The sequence below is a fragment of the Chiloscyllium punctatum genome, chromosome 3 (assembly GCF_047496795.1).
Source record: "Chiloscyllium punctatum isolate Juve2018m chromosome 3, sChiPun1.3, whole genome shotgun sequence".
Classification (NCBI taxonomy): Eukaryota; Metazoa; Chordata; class Chondrichthyes; order Orectolobiformes; family Hemiscylliidae; genus Chiloscyllium; species Chiloscyllium punctatum.
The window spans coordinates 90,960,398-90,974,272 of record NC_092741.1 but is presented as its reverse complement, the minus strand read 5'-3'; the positions used below and the strand labels follow the sequence as shown (position 1 = coordinate 90,974,272).

Here is a 13,875-nt window from a genome sequence, read left to right as displayed (position 1 = left end):
ATTCCAGACAAGTGGAAGTACAGCTGGTACATATCCAGCTCAGGAATCTTGTGCACCATGTGAAATACAAGGAGTCGGTGAGTTCTTTTACTTACAATTTTCCATCTACTCGTAGTTCAGAACCTGCTGTCAAGAATATTTCATGAGCAAATTCTCCTCTCCTAGGACCGAATGATTGTTGATCATTAATAGAACAAAAACATGTAGAACAACATTCATATGATATGCACATTTTATTTTGTTCCAAAAATAGCAAAATGTATATTAAGGACACTAATATGGAGTTAATAGGAAAATACCTGCCAAAATATTGTCCAATACTCAGACTCAAGCTTTGTACTCGAAGTATGAACACTCCCATCACAATTTAATAGACATTAAAATAATACTTGCTTTGTGTTGATTTAATGCCAATCGCACTTTAGCCTTGTAACTCCTGTCCATTCATCAAGGTTGAGCAATAAATCTAAATGCCATTCTGGTGTTCTTGTCTGTCTGGACTAAGATTTGAATTTAGCCAATACCTGAGCTGCTGGTTAATGCAGAACTGACAAACACAGCATGAAATATGTCTGCAACACTCCAAACCAGCATGAAAAAAATCCCAATGATGCAAAGATGCCAGTTCTGATCACAATCTACAAATATTCAATCTTTAGTTTGTACTGAAAATAACATCTCTTCAAAATAGACATGCACTTCTCACATAAATACATTTCTTAAAAGTGCCTTAAAATATAAACACATGATACAAACCAATGTTCCTTCAAAACCTTGTTTCTGAAGCTCCACGCCTTAACCTGTTATCTAAAAATTCATCATTTTCAAAACTTAGATTATTATGGGATCTTGAGATCATAAGTAATTTCTCTTTATTTGTATAACTGCCTTTTACACCAGCCTGTGGAACGGGTAGTGTGTCCATTGGATCTTCTTTGTTTTCCAGTTTCACATAACCCTTGCTGTTACTGCGATCAAGTCTAGGCCAGCTTGGGTGCTTTCTTTGTTCTGCCTGCACCGTGAGTGTTGAGGGACCTCTCTCCAAGTCCAATGACTTTGAATGACAGGATAACATGTGAAGTGAAGTGTTTGATCCAAATTCTTTCTTGGGGAAACTGGGTGACAGAAATCTTCCCACGGATGTACCAGTGGGTGGTTTTCCATCTGTTACCGTGCTGTTACTTCTTAACAATCGCGGATTCGGTGGCTTATAGAAATCGTTGATATCAGTTGATGGCACTGTTAAGGATGTCATAGATATATGTCTAACCCTACCTTTACTGAGGTCAGAATCCTCTGTGATATTATCAAGTTCAGGCTCATCAATCACACAGTTATTAAGTTTAATAACAGGAAGTGTGAAAGCACTGAGAGAAGATGAAACAATGGATTTAGTCTCACACTTTTTAGAGTAGGTACACTTCTCTCTTTGAGATTCTGTCTGTTGCCTATTACTGAACCCTGATGATGTTGCAGTTTTTGGGTGTATGAGTGTGTTAGTATTCTTAGGTAGTCCATCGTCTTCCTCATAAGTGTTCCATTTCTGTGGTGTGATTCCATCATTAGATGACCCAGAAAATGACAACAATACATTAGCAGCCAGCTTTGCAGTACATTGATTGTCAGAACATTTGGTATCAGAATCCCCAGATTGGCCAATCCATGCCCCATTCATGTGTCTTTGCTCTTTAATTCTTTGGCTATGGATATCAATGACTGTAGAATAAATATCTTGCATATGAATCACTTTTGTTTCTTTGTCCCTATTTTCATGTAGTATGGCATTAGCACAAATAAATATAAATATTCCTATCCCCATGGTGAAAGGGCCAATCATTTTCATTTTATCAGAGTGTAAATGCTGCTCAAAAAACTCCATGAATACTCCAGTATGGTCTGTTATTACATGGGACCCATTCTTTGAAATTCCAGATTTCGAAGCTACAGGATATCTCTTATCTACCTCCTGTGGCCAATAACCGAGAATTGCCATTGCAATTCCAAACATCAAAATTAAAATTCCAAGGAAAAGAAAAAATCCTGAAGGTGAATAGAGTCTGATTTTGCCCCTCACTACAACAATGTTGGCTTTGGGCTTACGTTTGGGTTTCTTTTTCTCTGGAGCAGACGATGGAGGAGGAAGATGAAAGTGCTGTGATCTCGCTGAGTCTTGTCTTTTCAGGGCTGCCAGTCCTGTTATTACACCCCCTGTGGCTATCATTGTGTTGTCTTCTTCCTTGAATGTTAAAAGAAATACAATTTCAGATGTTGAGCTAACTTCTTTTTAGGGTGCGCAAGAACATTCTGCAAACAACTATGTAAAACAACAGAGAGAAACATTACACTTTGGAGGCCTATTTAACAAGTTAACAACATCAGTTAATTAAGTCAGGAATTCGTATTTCTTCAAATTTACTATTAACAAAGAATTATACACTAGTATCAAATGTGTCCTTTTTGGCCTCTTACTGTAAGAATTTTTAACTGTATCAATAAGATCATAATTAAAATGTAAACTATTATGAACACAGGGTTAGCAAAATGCTGGGCCATAAACTGGCTTAGTGCAAGTTTGCATCCTATTTCCACATAGAGTTCAGCACTTCTCTGACCCAACTATGTGTACCAAACTTGTACTATGTGTAACTATTTGTAATTACAAATTTCCAAGTGTTCAATAGTTAAAATTAATAATTAACTGCTCTAGCTTGCTTTAGCTGTCTTCTGGCTTGAGGTGATAGCTTGCTCTGATGGTCAACATTATTAAACATCACCTGATATGAGTCAGGAGCCTCAGTCTGGCATGGTGGCTCAGCTTCATCTGTTGTAGAGGAAAACAAGGACTGAGAAGGTGAAGGATTTTGCTGATCTCTTGTTTTCTCTCGTACTTTTCATGGCTAACTGAGTTTTCTGCATCTCACCATTTCTCTAACCTGTCAACCTCCAGAACTCATAACTGTCAGCAACTGTCACCTAGATGTCTGTGTCAATGTCTGCCATCTTTGTATCTTGCTTGTGAGCAATCCACATGTCAAGACACATTGACCAGATGTTCTTTGGATATGCAGCCATCATTCATCCAATGAATGTAGCTAAGCCAATGCATGCTCAGAAATGAGTATCTGCTGATGGAATTAGCACATTTCAGGACCACTATTTGGTCTGCACTTTGTCCTATTAAGAGGTGCAAAGGATACATTTATAGAAAGAAGATTGATAAGAACTCAGCTTTTTCCCTTGCCTAACATTTGTTGACCAAGTCTCCCAACTGTAGATGGCTGCATCAAGAACACAGGATTGGAGACTCGCATTTCATATTCTCTGTCAGGTTACAGTTTTCCACATTTTCTTTCTCAGCTGAGACAAAACAATGGCATCATTTGAAATGTGTGTGTTGATTTCTGCATCAAGTAACAGATTGTCAGTGATTGTGGAACCTGGAGATGTAAAGCATCATCAACTTGCAGTGTTAAATTTCCAATGCCGATTGATGGCTGTGTGGCAATATTTTGAATCATGGCATTGTCTCCTTGCAAAATAACTGCAGTTCATTATTTAAGTGCATATTCAACATGAGTGAAATAGAACATTGTCACAGGACGTGATAGCCTTGTGTATTGTCATGAGATTGTTAGTTCAGAGATGCAGATGATGTTCTGGGTTCCAAGGTTTGAATCCTGCCACGGCAAATGGTGGAATTTGAATTCAATAAATATCTGGAATTAAGAATCTAAAAATGACCACGAAACCATTGTCAGGGAAACCCTATCTGGTTCACTAATGTCCTTTAGGGAAGGAAATCTGTCTTGCTTACCCAGTCTGGTCTACATGTGACTCCAGACTCAAAGTAAAATGGTTGACTTTTAACTGCCCTCTGGGCAATTAGGGAAAGAGCAAAAAATGCTGACCCATATTTTATATAAGAATGCATTTTTAAAAAGATCCAGCTTCAAATCTATTTTTAAGAAATAAGTTTAAAAATTTTATCTTTCCAACATGGTTTAGAAATGAGAGATGATTTTCAAGTTGTTGAAAACAGTTCACATTGAAAAATTATGCTTTATGCAACTGGCACTAAATGCAACATGTGGAACTTGTAAAATAAGAGATGTATAAACAGTTGTACATTGTTTATAACTTAGCAATCTCACTTTGAATTTAAAGAATGCATAAAACAGTTATGATGATGCAGGAGCAAATGACATGCTAAGACGTGGCTTTTGCCATACATTCGCTGCAGTATTTGGCAGATGTAAGCTCTACCTGGAACTATAGCTGACCTGGGGATTCTTCCAATTGTCAGCAGTTTCAAATATATTTCACTTTCATTGAAAAGCAGAGCAGTTACAGGTGAAGACCATGACATTTGTCCAACTAGTTAATATCAGTGTTTTCACATTATACAAGCTAATAGTTCTGATCCATGTTGTTACCATTTCTGTTCTATTGAATTCCTTTAATGTAGTCTTCCTTAACTATTGGTATTGTCTCTGGCTTAGAAACTGTGTTTAATAGCATTTTTCCTTCGATTCTGACTTCATACATCTAATCCTGCATATATGACTGCTCAACTACTGAAACTAACCTGCTTCTATCTCCCTTATTATCATCCTTTACCATGAATACTCAAAATTGTATAGCAGATTGTGAGTAGAAATAACATGCCAGAAATGCTAGCATTTCTTTGCTTTAACATTTAGTAATGCAAATATTAGCTTGCTCTGCTCTAAATTAAATGCACTATAAACCGCTTAGTTAAGTACAAATTAACAAACTGATGCCAAATGCTTTCTGTCCTCTTCTTCTTCGGCATTTTTGTTGGCTTGCTTCTACTTTAGTTTAATGGGTTCTGTTTTGGCTGATAAGTTCAATGGGTGATCCAGTCTCTGTCCTAAGTGGAGCAGGTGGTGCTTGGAAAGATTGATTACTGATTCGTAGGGAAGTATGTCCACTCTCTCCAATATCTTGACTTTGCCTCGACATGTTTCCAATGATGTATCTGCCTGTGTTTGGTGCCTTCGCAAAGGCACCTTCTCCATTTTGGCCAGTCACAATCCAGAAACACCTGTGAGTCAGCAGGTATATTTGACTCTTTCAGAGATGTTTTCTGGTAATTGTAAACAATTTGTCAATATCCTCTGCGAAAAATGAATTTGGAATAGAACAGTAGCTTTGAGATTCTGGTATCAGGCATATGAATAATGTGGCCTGCCCAGATGAACTGTTTTTGAGTGATTATCACCTTGGTTTAACTTAAGATGGGATGCCTGGTGCCTATTTTGTCACCAGATTTGGACAATTTTGCAAAGGCACTACAGATTATATGGCTCTAGTGCTTTAAGATCCTTGCTGTAGACTGGCCAAATTCTGAAGCATTTGAAGTGCAGGGATCACTCCTACCCAGTAAACTGTGGCCATGGATTAATTATGCTGGTCCTCAAATACTCTTTCTCAGTCATCTGAAGCCTGAGCTGGCGACTGGAAGGGATAATGCATTTTGCAGTCTACACTTGTATTTGTTGAGAAGAGATTCCTAAGATATGGAAAATACTATTCTCAATCGATTGGGGGAGGGTAGATGTTGTGCTGTAGCGAGTGGTTGGAATAGGATCTTAACCTTCACAGCGTTTACTGGACTTTCAGTAACAACACAGAATTGTGGCATTATTAACAAACACAATAACATGGCATGTGCTGAGAGAAAGTATTTCATAAGCATTCTCATGGCAATCAATTTTGTTAAGACACTGGTTCCAGTTCCTTAGAATAACTCTACTGACTGATTAAAGAAGCGAATACATAATTCTTTTTAAACTTTGGTAGACTAATTCAAATTACTGGAGAAAAGGAGAAAGAATAACAAAATTTGATTTAGTAAATTTGGGGCAGCACGGTGGCTCAGTGGTTAGCATTGCTGCCTCACAGCATCAGAATCCTGGGTTTGATTCTGGCCTAGCTGTGTGGAGTTTGCACATTCTCCCTGTGTCTGTGTGGGTTTCCTCCAGGCACTCCGGTTTCCTCTCACAATCCAAAGATGTGCAGGTCAGGTGAATTTGCCATGCTAAATTGCCGACAGTGTTAGTCCAGGGTAAATGTAGGGGAATAGGTTTGGGTGGGTTTCATTTGGAGGGGCGGTGTGGACTTGTTGGGCCAAAGGGCCTGTTTCCACACTGTAGGGAATCTAATCTAAATTTAGATCAAACTGTACAGAGTATGTTAGTGTGATCTTTACTTTTTGTATAAGAAATAAAGTGATGCTCTAGAGCAGGGAATGAAAGTCTTACAATATAAGATAAATCAGTTTCTGGCATGTGGAGTATGCATGTTAAACAAATACAGACTGTTAGATAACTTTTTTAAAGAAGAAACAATGATTTAATGTAACCTAGAAGGTTCAAATAGGTAATTCCAAGATCACTAAAATTGAGAAAGTCATTATATATTTCAGTAAAGTTAAAAACTGCACTTACTATCATTGTGATTTAGTAATGATAATGCTTATGATTCCTATAAATAACATGCAATCACAAGTGTCATTAATGTAGTTTAAAAAAAATCTAAAGATACTTCATAGGAGTGTAATCATAAGAACCCATACCAAGCCAATAAATGAGGTGCTAGGAAGACAAAGATTGACCAAATAATATTTTTAATGAGGATCTTAAAAAAGGAAAAGAGATGTAGGGAGAATGAAGTCTTTGGTCGGCTTTGAAGATAAGGATAAGAATGTTAAATTTTAGCTGGTGAACAGACGAGGAGTCAATATTTTGGATTAGTCTGAGTCTGCACCAGTGGATGGATTCAGAATTAGATTAGATTAGATTAGATTAGATTACAGTGTGGAAACAGGCCCTTCGGCCCAACAAGTCCACACCGCCCCGCCGAAGCGCAACCCACCCATACCCCTACATCTACCCCCTACCTAACACTAGGGGCAATTTAGCATGGCCAATTCACCTGACCTGCACATCTTTGGACTGTGGGAGGAAACCGGAGCACCCGGAGGAAACCCACGCAGACACGGGGAGAATGTGCAAACTCCACACAGTCAGTCGCCTGAGGCAGGAATTGAACCCGGGTCTCTGGTGCTGTGAGGCAGCAGTGCTAACCACTGTGCCACCGTGCCGCCCATTGTGGCCATAGTGTGAAGTATGTGACTCTGCTAAAAGACAATGCTCTTGATCTGCACAATGTTTAAATGGAGAAAATTGGAGCTCACCCAGGACTGGTGATCAAACAGGTTGACTCACAGCACAGATTCTGTGGAGAGATCAAAATAAATGTTGCCAGTTAGAGCTGTATGGCATCACAAATGTCACAAGTCATAATATATAGACAATGAATCTTTTAACTCGATTGACTAATACCTGGATTTCTGTTTGAAAGAAAACAACTTTAATGAACCAGGACATTGGTTTAAAATGCTGAGAAGGTCACCTGACATACAAGAAAGGGGCAAAGTTTCTAAAAACCCTCTGAAGTGAATTAACTGGAGACATGTCTAGTCAGTTTCCATGAACAACTTCACATTTGTCATTGTTTGGTATATCTGGAAAAAAGCTGAAAGACAATAACAAACAACCATCTCTGCAACAACTGTCAAAGATAAAGGAAATGCTTTGAAATCCATTATGCCAAAGGTATCCTAAGATTGACCTATCTGAATGACATTTTGATAGTTTTGACATTAGGAAATCCAAAACCCCTTTGTTACTATGGATTCCCTCACAGTCAATAGCTAGCTATTTCATGATCAAACCTCCCCCTGGTGAAAAGCTTTGGTTATAATCTATTTGTTACAGTGGGAGTAACAGTAAACAGAGCTGCATGACAGAATAGTAACAGTTCACTCCCAACAGATGCTTTTTTTCAAACTCAGATCTAATCTTTATTTGGAGTTTGAATACATCACAGACATAGAAAATTAAAACACTGAAGAAACTTCCAGTATCTCAGCACCCACTTTGGAAAAGCATAGAATACATTTTAAAACACAGTGTTTCCAGAAGAATAACCAGCGAACATTGGCCACAATACCCACTCCTACCCGAGAAGACCACCAAATAAACCTCAGCATATAAAATTCTTTCGATTTATGGACTTCTACTTTTTGTCAAATCAACCTTGTCCACCCTATAACTTGTTATGTTTTGCATCGTAATGTGTGTGTAGTCGCCAGGATTCAGGACAAGTTGTTAACTTTTTAATAAGGTTTACACTTTACTTGAGTGCATTTACAATAAAACTAACTTCTTAAATTTGTTAATTCTGGGTTTTTTTTATATACATGGTTAGTACATATTAAATTGAAATAGCAAATCTTTGACATTAATTCAAATTCCATTATCGTAAAACTCGGCAACATGAAGAGAGGAATTTATTTACTCTTGTCTTTATGATGACAAAGTATGGACATTGAAACAATAAACCTGAGGGTCAGTATGCAGCCAAAAAAATAGGAAAGGACGAAGGATAAATCTTTGGTGAATTCCAGAGTAAATAGTGCAAGGTCGAGAAGGCAAGTCATTGCTTCTCTGGCTATGACTAGATGGAAAGAAGTACAACCAAGTTGGAGCAATCCCACTCAGTTGGGGAAAAGAGGCAGTGAATTAGAGAAGGACAGTACAGTAAAAAAAATGGAAATGTCACCAATTGCAATGTGATCACTATGGGAGAGAGTTATCGGTGGCATTGTCTTGTTGCTACCGTTTGGATTGAAAGGGGGTGGCATTAACATTCTTCCATGTGTTACCAATTAACCAGTGAGTGTGAATGATGCTTTAGTGCAGCATTAAATAGAGGTGACAGAAATTATGTATAAACATGGAACAAATTGGAAAATTCTGCAAGAGATACTTGTGTATTTACTATTAATGGTTCCCAGCTCAAAACAAAAGTTTAGATATTTCGGTTCATGATGTGAATAGTTGAAGCTGCTTTGTTAGAAAATTTCCTTGCTTGTGACTTTGACTGAGGTACTAACCAACTATCTCTCTGCTGACGTGCTAACTGTTCTTGTATTACCTTTAACAATTTCTTTTCAACGGATATTTTCCTTCTTATTGCCACGCTATCCAATGTTCGAGTTCCCACAGGGTTAGATTAGATTCAGACTGAGTTGATTAAAGATAAATAGAAAATGAGCCCTACTCAATTTTCCATAGCTATTTGTCACAATTTCTTATTTTTGAGTACATTCCAGTAACCTTGTTCGCTTCGTCTAGAGTCACAACAAAAATATTTATTTATTCATAATCTGCAAAACTGGCATGAAATTAAAGGTCAATTCTGGGTGGAAATAGAGTCAGTGAGAAGTACATGACAGCTTCAAAGAAAATCAGAATTGAGACATCCCAACGAAAGCACGCTTCTTCCCTTCCAAACCCGGCACTTCCATGTATACAGTGTAATGGGATTGGGCATGTCCCTTTAAAGAGGAACAATTTGATAATGAGTGTACGGCTGTCCATGTTCTAACCACCACAGAGGGACCCGCCGATAGCTCACCGGAGGTATGGTGCAGGTCAGCGACGTTTCAGGCATTCAAGGCGTTCAAATTCCCAGCCTTTATTTGAACACTATCACTATTTAGGTCAGAGCTACAGTACCTAGCATACTGCAAGGAGATCCTCTCAACACTTCTGGCCGCCAGTGCAATGTGCTATTCACATTTGCAACAAGTACCAACATGGAATCGTCTTTCGCAGCTTAACACTCTGACATCCTTGCAGCTGACACCTCCCAGTTAACAGCATTCCCCACTTACTCTATGCAAAACTACGATATTAACAGACAATTAGAGGCACAGCCTTATTTCTATCCGCATTCACATCAAAACAACATCCGAGGCATATAAGGCATGTTGTTTGTTAATTATCTTGTTTGGGAGAGGTTTTGGATTTGATCGTTGCTCTTGTTTTAACTGGGGACCTCTCACCTGGCTGAAAGAGCGGGCTCCTGGGGAGAGGGATATAATCCAGCCTGTGTTGATAGCTTCAAACTGAAGGAAGGGATCCGTTCAGTGGAGCGCAATCCGAGGTTCAATGGAATCTGTTCAGTGGATCGAGCTCCTTAGAGCAACCGTTTTAACTTTCTCCCTCAGCCGTGGTGTCCTGCTCTTTCTCGGAACGACTAGACATCCTTTAGTTGGTCGCTGAACACTTCTGACTTCCTTCGTCCGGTTTTATAATTGGTCATTGTGGAGTTGAGCTTGCAGCCATTCCCAAAATGAAGCAAGCTCACAGCGCTTTCCAAGCGGTTAGACAAAGGAGCGGCAGGATCTGCGCTTGGCTGTATTTGCCTATACACAGGGAGCAGGCAGAATGAAATGGTCACACACAGCCACTGACTGTTACAGCTCTCAGCACACACAACCACCGGAGGACTGCAAGAAAAAAAGTTGACTTGCTATAATTTCAGATCTTCAAAACGAGAAAAAAAGGTGGAACTCTGACAATTGTGATTAGCATTGCAAGTTATTCTCACACGGTGCATCCCTACAAATGCAGGGCGAGGATTTCTGGTGAACTTGCTGTCTGTGGTGATTACTAGTTTCTACTTACTTAGGCTGAGTTGTACGCCCAGAGTCTCTTCTCCCGTGCTTGGCTGGATAACATCTTGCTCAGACGAAATGCTGAGTTTGGAGGTGTCAGACTGCAAAGAAAACTGGGACTTTTAGCCCCCCACGTGATGCTTTCCTCGCACGGAATGTGACGCACATTGAAGCGAGGAGCCTCTGTCTCCATTCTCTGTAATACCACAGCAACCTCCAGCTCGGATTGGAGCTCATTGGTCATTTCGCTTTCTTGCGTCTCTCTGTCGTTATTGGAGCATCTTCCCCTTTCTATATCCATGGTTGAAACGTCCTTCTGAAAGAGCTGGACAAAGGTGGATACCATACCCTGAATGTGAATTCACTGATTAGAGTTCTGTCCATGTAATCCCATGTCTCAAGAAGAAGAGCTGACAACACCAACTTCTCACAAACACAGATCAGAACGAGCAAATAAACAATTCAACATAGGCTAGTTTTACCTCTCAATTATCAGAGCCTTACTCTATACAGCCCATTAGACATTCACACATCAAAGATGCTTTGAACTCATTATTCTGTGATTCCTTAACAATTAGAACAAAAACCTAACAAGAAACATTTTTAAAAAGACTGTGAAAGTACATAAAAGCAAAAGAGTAGTGAAGGAGGCATTGGTCCCTTTGAGAGTGAGAGGGAATAATAACAGGAAACAATGAAATGGCAGAGACTTTCCACAAATATTTTATATCTGTCTTCACAATAGGAGTTACAAAAAGCACCAAGAGTAGTTAAAATTCATAAGCCTGGAAGCTGGAAAGGGGCATTTAGAACAATCACTCACTAGAGAGGAAGTACATTTAGAAAAAAATTGGGACTTAATGCTAAAGGCATGCTGGACCTGATGGCCTCCAACCTCGGGTCTTAAAAAGTGACTGTACAGACTGTACAGTGGAATATATCGATTGTAATTTGCCAAAATTCTCAAGACTCTGGAAAGATTGAAAGCCAGATATTTAACACCTTTGTTTGATGGATGAAGGAGACAGAAAGCAGGAAACTATTGGCTAGTTTGTCCAACATCTGTTGGAAAACCTATTATGAGGCAACTCATAAAGCAGGATGCTTAGAAAATAATCAAACAATCATACAGAGTTAATGTTTCAGAAAATGACTGGATTGAAATGTTAACTCTCTTCCTCTTTGCAGATGTTGTCTGACTTCAAAGAATTTTTCCAGCTTTTTTTGTTCTTATTGCAGATTATCAGCTTCTGCAGGAGCTTGCCTTTTCAGGGAAACCCAACAGTGTTTGACAAGTTTATAGGATTCTTTGAGGATGCAGTAAGTAGATTTGATAGAGACGAACTGGTTAATGCAGTACATTTAGAATTCCAAAAGACATTCAATAAAAGTGCCACATGAAATGTTACTGTACAAGAGTTTAGGGTATTCTGTGCAAAGAATTAGCATGGATAGAAAATAGGCTAATAAACTAGACACAGTCATGATTAATGGATCATTTTCAGGTTGGCAAACTGCAACTAGTGGAAGGCCACAGATATCATTGTTGGGGTCTCAAATATCTATGATTTAAATGAAAGAATGATGAGATAGACTTGCTCTTGATGCAAGTATAGGTAGGACTTATGAGAAGGATGCAAAGATTGTGCAAGGGGATATAGATATGTTAAGTGAGTGTGCAATAAACGGAAGATGGAATATAATGTGGGAAATGTGAGCTTGACTATTCAGCAGGAAGAGAAGAATGACAGATTATTATTTAAGTGCAATGTCATAGAGTCATACAGCACGGAAACGGACCCTTCAGTCCAACTTGTCTGCGTCAACCAGGTATCCCAATCTAATCCAGTCCCATTTGCCAGTACCTGGCCCATATCCCTTTCAACCCTTCCTATTCATATACCCATCCAGATGCACTTTAAATGTTGTCGTTGAACCCACCTCCACCAGTTCCTCTGGCAGCTCATTTCATACATGCACCACCTCCTACATGAAAAAGTAACCCCTCAAGTCCTTTTTAAATATTTCCCCCCTCACCTGAAAACCTATGCTCTTTACTCTGGGAAAAGACCTCAGCTATTCACTCTATGCATGCCCTCATGATTTTATAAACCTTTAATTGATCACCCCCTCAGCCTCTGACACTCAAGGGAAAGAAGCCCCTGACGATTCAGCCTCTCCCTATGGCTCAAACATCCAGTCTTGGCAACATCCTTGTAAATCTTTTCTGCACCCTCTCAAGTTTAACATCATTCCTATAGATGGGTGACCAGACTTGTATGCAGTATTCTAAACGTGGCCTCACCAATGTCCTGTACAGCTGCAACATGACATCTGAACGTCTATACTCAGTGCTCTGACCAATGAAGGAAAACGTGCCAAACGCCTTCTTCACCACCCCAGCTGCCTGAGATTCCACTTTCAAGAGACTATGCATCTGCACCCCTGGGTCTTTTTGTTTGGCCTCACTCCCCTGGGCCCTACCATTTACTGTATAAGTCCTACTCTGGTTTGCCTTACCAAAATGCAACACTTTACATTTATCTAAAGTAAACTCCGTCTGCCACTCCTCGGCCCATGAGGAACAGAGGGAACTGGGTGTGCTTGTACATGAAACACAGAACATCAGAATGCACATACAAAAAGTAATTAAGAAGGCAATGGAATTTTGGCGTTTTTGAAAGAAAAGAGTGTAAAAGTAAGAAATCTCTCTATATCCCACATTTGGACATGATATTGTTGAGACCATGAAGTAGTTTGGGTCACCTTACTTAAAGAGGAACATCCATGCACGAGATGCCATTCAGAGATGAGACACTATGCTGATTGATTGGATGAAGAAGTTGCCATTTGAAGAAAGGTTGAGCAGTTTGGACCAATTCACATTGGGACTTAGAAGATGAGATATAATCTCTTATTGAAATGTAAAAGATTCTGAGGAGACCTGATAGTGTAGAATCTGAGAGGATATTTCCATTGCTGGGAATCCAGAACTAGGGGCCATAGCTTCAAATTAAAGGGCCTGCCTTTAAAATGGAGCTGAGAAAGTTTTTTTTCTCTCTGTGAGGACCAGAGTGTTTGGAATTCTATCTCCCAGTGAGCAGTGAACACTGGGTCATTGAATATATTCAAAGCTTGAGTTAAGTAGAATTTATGATTGATAACGGAGTTGAGGATTTATGGGCAGCTGGTAGGAAAGTGGAGCAAAAGCCAAATTAGGTCACCACAATCTTGATTGGTCTGGCAGGCTCAAGATGTCAAAAGATCTTATTGCGAACCAATTTCTTAAAGCACAGAGCTCTTAACCAATTTTTATTTCCTTA

General features: G+C 39.3%; 1 protein-coding gene across 3 annotated transcripts; it reads right to left on the bottom strand.

Annotated features, from left to right (window-relative positions):
• Positions 1-214: 214 nt before the first annotated feature.
• On the bottom strand, positions 215-10,765 carry tmem200a (transmembrane protein 200A). 3 transcript variants are annotated; one of them, XM_072556061.1, is made up of 4 exons: positions 10,563-10,765; positions 9,938-10,384; positions 7,220-7,260; positions 215-2,236 (listed from the first exon to the last, which is right to left on the bottom strand). In XM_072556061.1, exon 4 carries the CDS (start codon positions 2,219-2,221, stop codon positions 767-769), a length of 1,455 nt encoding a protein of 484 aa, XP_072412162.1. In that variant the 5' UTR covers positions 2,222-2,236; positions 7,220-7,260; positions 9,938-10,384; positions 10,563-10,765; the 3' UTR covers positions 215-766. The 3 variants fall into 3 exon arrangements, with proteins under 3 accessions (XP_072412162.1, XP_072412171.1, XP_072412180.1); XM_072556070.1 differs by having other exon boundaries at positions 9,938-10,300; XM_072556079.1 differs by lacking the exon at positions 9,938-10,384.
• Between the last annotated feature and the right edge of the window lie 3,110 nt (positions 10,766-13,875).

Excerpts from the sequence above, each read along its gene's own strand:
- tmem200a (XM_072556061.1), bottom strand. The coding sequence starts at position 2,221 with ATGATAGCCACAGGGGGTGTAATAACAGGACTGGCAGCCCTGAAAAGA.